Here is a 5193-nt window from a genome sequence, read left to right as displayed (position 1 = left end):
AATTTTTGGCGGGAGCTCTTCCATTTGCAACGAACCAGGTTTAATTTTAGCTTGGCATATCATCCGCAAACGGATGGACAAACAGAGGTGGTCAATAGAACGGTGGAGATGTACTTAAGGTGTGTCATAGGAGATAAGCCTAAAGAGTGGGTGAAGTGGCTGCCATGGGTAGAATACATGTATAATACTAGTTGGCATTCTAGTACGGGCAAAACCCCATTTGAGTTGGTATATGGACGACCAACTCCCACCTTGTTGTCATATATTCTAGGCACTGCTCGTTTGGAGTTAGTGGGGCAAGAACTTGAGGATCGTGATGTGCTATTAAGGGATGTTTGTTTCAAATTAGCACAAGCTCAGAATAGGATGAAGCAGGTTTATGACAAGGGCCACAGGGAAAGAGAATTCTAGCTGGGGAATATGGTGTATGTGCGTTTACATCCATACATGCAACAATCAGTAGAAAGACGTTCGAATATGAAGTTATCAGCAAAATATTATGGTCCCTACAAGGTGATAGGCAAACTCGGAGAGGTGGCATACAAACTGGAGCTTCCCCAAGGATCTAAAATACACTCAGTTTTCCATGTGTCACTACTTAAGAAACAAGTAGGCCCCATTTCAATCCCAAGCACCAATCTACCAGACTTTCCTCAACTTGGCCAAGATGTGGTCCCTCAAGCTCTTTTGGATTCAAAAGGGAAATAGCATAACAGAGAGGAGTTAATTCACTGGGAGGGTTATAGTCCAGTGGATGCAACGTGGGAGAAGGCTTCCATTGTGCGGCAGCAATTTCCCAAATTCACCCTTGAGGACAAGGATGTTTTTAAGGGGGGTGGAATGTTATGAGCCCACGTGGAGATGACAGCATGTAAAGTAGTAGTTGAGTAGGAGTTAAGCACCGTAGTGCTATATGTTAGTATTTCGCTTAAAGAAGTCTTTTACAAGGGTTGGTCCTTGAGTTGGAGTCAAGCTCTGTGAAGCTAAGTAGAAGTCTTTCAATTAAAGTAGTCTTTTAATTTAAGTTGGGTGAAGTCATACTTATACAAATTATCTCATAGCCACCTAGCTGGAGTGGGAGTAAGGCTTTACGGTATAGAGTTGGTGTAGGATTAATCTCCTCAACACCTAGTCCTAGTCCTCTCTATTTAAAGAGAGCAATTTGATAATAAAAGGATGCAAATTTAATCCCCAAACCTTGTGTTTGAAAAAAGTCTAGGTTCTCTCAGAATCTAAATTCTAGGTTCCCTCAAAATCTAAATTCTATTAAAATTGGTAGAAAGAAAAAGCCAGATTTGGCTTCTCTTTCGATCGACAAGTGCGTTACTCGATCTGTTACATATTCACGTAACATAGGCTCACAAATTTCTTCATAGTATCATAACCTACCACAAGACAAGATGAATGTGGCCCACACTACTTGCCCTGTGACAAGAACCAGAAAAAATATTGGCCCGCACGTGAGGGAGGGGTGTTGATGAATAATCCCACATTATTTGTAGACATGACATTGGCGTATTTATAAGGAGTGGTCAACCCTCTCTTATTGAATTGATTTTATGAGATGAGTTAGACCCTCGAATTTCTTCAAAAATTATGTATAGACTAGGCCAAGCGAGCGAAATTACGTGACAGTAAAAATCAGCATTTGGATCATCGGCAGTGATAAAAAAAATAAAATTAAGGGTTGATTTTCACTTATATATCATTCCAATTATATAGCAGTTTATTAAATAGCATTTCTCAATTACAAAAGCTGAACCCACAAAAGGAAGACTTGTCGATGATAATAAATAAAAAATGTATGTTGCAAACCCCTATTTGATCTCCATGCATTTTTAATATATGTTTTTGCTCGGAATATTTGATTTCACTGGTGAATTATAATTTTAGCATTTGATGGATCCAAATCAAATTCACTCGGCTTGAACAAGAGACCTATTCTAAAAAGTAATTGGTGCATACCCCAGTTAGGCTTTTCAACCCATCTCGACAGGGAATTAGGATATTTTCCAATTCATTTGAACTAGATAATATTCAGTTAAGTATATTGGAGGGATATTTTTGTCCCATAAAAAAATGAAAACACAAAAATACCCTCATAATATAACTAACTAGATATTATCCAGTTCAAAACTTCAAATAAACTAGAGAAGATCCTGTTCTCTTGACAGGTTGCACCCAACAAAGCTAGCAACAGTGTAACACACATAGTAGTCCCCTTAGAGCATTCCCAGCAGACTCCCTATAAGGGAGTCTGTTCCCTATGTGTAGGGAATATGTCCAAAAAATCACAAAAAATGTTCCACAGCAGATTCCCTAAATAAGCCTCAACCATGAGGATTGCTACAGTAGAACCCAAAGTATAGGGTTCCACTATTGCGATCCTTATGATTATTAAATTCAAAAAAAACATTTCTCTCTCTTCTTTACACTCTCCTCTCTCCTCTCTCCTCTCTCCTCTCATATATATAATATAATTAAAAAAATAAATATTTTAATGATATAGGGAATGATTAAGGGAAGCTATTGAGGTGTATTTTGACATAAGGAAGCAAAAAGTAGTTTGGATCCTTAAATATAAAGAAAATGACGAGGAAGTTGCTAGGAATGCTCTTAGTAGGTAAAAGAGAGAAGTGACCACTGTATTTGCACGATTATTGAAAGTTCGCAATGGCATTAAATGAACCCTTCACCTCCTTCATTGACTAGACAACATTAAATACATTTTTTATTTCCCACATGATAGAGCATTCACATCCAGCTTAGCAAAAATTTAGCTAAATTTAGCCAAAATATCAATTTATTTATTTATTTTTTTTATTTTAGTTATCAAGTTTTTTAAAGTACCTATATCCAGATCAGCATTTTAACAATCAAATTTTAATATTTTATTTAAAATTTATTATTTTTATTATTTTTTATTCTTTATGTAGTTCTACGAGAGAAGAGAGAAAAGTTTAAATAATTTTTATTTAGAGGAGAGATAATGAAATGATTTTTTTATTAATAAAATTATACATTGTTGAGCAACTGTAGCACCTCAGCAAACTCTTAGCTAGTTTTCTGAGCCGGATAGAAAGTAATTTTAAAACTATAACTCAACAAAATAGCCAAAAAAAAAAAAAAAAACTATTTTGTTGAGCCGGGACACCCTCTTGTCAAGTCGACAAACTACCTCCATATGACTGATACAAACAATCTTGCCACAAGACGACACGTGCTAGGAGGGTACAATGGCAACACAATGCCTGTTAAGGTGAAGTCAACGTGTAAGATGGAAGGTAAACCCCTTACCAAATATAACCCCCCAAAAAATTGTCATCTATTTTTGGATTTTTACAAGTTGTACTAAAAATATACAAGAATGTAGAGTTGAAAAAGTGCTAAAATTAAGTGGCTCTACTGTTGGTTTGTGTTGAATTCTATTTTCCTCATTAAGTTTATGCCCTCAACTTTAGCTTATTATAAGTTTTTGGGGACCAGGTTAAAATGACTGCAGTCCATTGAGTGCAAGTTGTGAGAAGGAAGTAGGACTAATGAATTTGAGCTTAATTATAATGCTTTTTAAGAGGGTTTTTTTATTTATTTATTTTTTAAAATTTTTTAACACCACAACACCCCCCCCCCCCAAAAAAAAGAAAAAAAAAGGAAAGAGCTAACAATTTTACACTAAAAAATATTTCTACCTTTATGTCACGACACAACATAAAACCAAAAAAATTGGCTTATGCGCTATAAAAAAAATAAAAAATAAAAAATACGGAAATACTGTACATCAATCTCTTGTAGTTTTCTCAATGGTTCAGATTTAATTTCAAATTTTTCATTAGAAAGAGCGATAGATAAATGATACTTAAAATTAAATTTAAACTGTTGCAAAAATTATATAAGATAATTTCTTTTAACAACCTAATGAAGCAAAATCTAAAACAAAGAGTCTCAATCATTTATGTGTTGATCACTATGGGAATTATTGTGCAAGGTTTACCAACATTAAAATGGCGATTATACTTGCATCAACCCTATCTTGTTCTGCAGTTGGCCTTAATGTTATAGTTTGATATTTACGAAAATGCCATCCATAATTATATATGATCTAATTTGATGCCTTTATTCTATATTTAGTGATGTTTCTCCTTTGGAAAATTGTATGATATGAGCTTATATACACATACAAAAAGCCATATTGATCGAAGGCAAACCATTATAAGATAATTCACAAGCGGATGAGTAACACAAATTCATTTTCTCATCAATATCAGTGAATGAATGCCTCCTACAACAACTATTGCCAAGGGACCAAAACCAAGAGAAAAACTATTCTTTCTTTTGAAATTTTGTACAAGAATACCACCTACTTAACCCCAAGTGGTTGGTTCAGTTGGTGGAAGCTCGGGTCTTTGAGTACTCTTTATGGTCTCAGGTTTGAAATTCACCGAGTACAATCAGTTAACTCTTGGGGCCAGCCCCTGAGCAAAGTATGTGACTCAATCCGTCCATGCTAAGAAGAGTGTGAGACATAGTTTTCGAGTTTACCGCATAAAAGTAAGAACACGAAGTGGTTATACCTTGGAGGTTCCTGGTCATAAACAAAAAAAAAAAGAAAAAAAGAAAAAAAAAATAGCACCTATCTACCTTAAAAAGTCCCAACAACTATTGCTTTTCTTGCAAATCTGATTCGCTTTTACGATTGAACGACCTCTCTGTAATGGTTTCCAATATAGGCTTCCATGACCGCGCTCTAGCGGATCTCTGTGCACCGTACGCCACCATCTTCCCCGCCGGCTCCATAAACCGGCTAGGACTTGTACCCGGTGAATTAAACACTGGGCTCGAGCCGTATTGACTAGTTTGGAAAGATTTAGGCTGCTCACGCCGGCTAGCTTTTGCCACTGCGGTTAGCTTCCTGACAATGGAGACCAAGTCCAATGGAGAAACATCAGCTCGTAATACCGAGATTGGCAGCAGGAAATATAGTTTGCCTGGTTCGAGCTGGGTGTCGGGGTCCAGTGTCTCGGAGCCGGCGCAGAGAAGCTGAGACGGGGTGCACACGAAGTGCTTTGGGGGCTTGCCGGTGCCTTGGGTGACTGAAACAGGATGTTCGAAGTCCTCTACGTAGCCATTCATGTGAATCAGTCTTATACTCTTGGCTGCCGCCGATGATTTGCAGAGTGAAAAACAAGCACCCAT

General features: G+C 36.8%; 1 protein-coding gene across 1 annotated transcript; it reads right to left on the bottom strand.

Moving 5' to 3' along the window:
* Positions 1-4656: 4656 nt before the first annotated feature.
* Positions 4657-5193, bottom strand: LOC132190946 (uncharacterized). Its single transcript, XM_059605972.1, has one exon. The coding sequence runs from the start codon at positions 5191-5193 to the stop codon at positions 4657-4659; it is 537 nt and encodes a 178-aa protein (XP_059461955.1).

Source organism: Corylus avellana, chromosome ca8 (assembly GCF_901000735.1).
Source record: "Corylus avellana chromosome ca8, CavTom2PMs-1.0".
NCBI lineage: Eukaryota > Viridiplantae > Streptophyta > Magnoliopsida > Fagales > Betulaceae > Corylus > Corylus avellana.
Note: the sequence above shows the minus strand (reverse complement) of the source record. Positions and strands in the feature narration are given on the sequence as shown.

What these genes read in the sequence shown, in the direction of transcription:
- LOC132190946 (XM_059605972.1), bottom strand. Translation starts at nt 5,193, where the DNA reads ATGGGTGCTTGTTTTTCACTCTGCAAATCATCGGCGGCAGCCAAGAGT.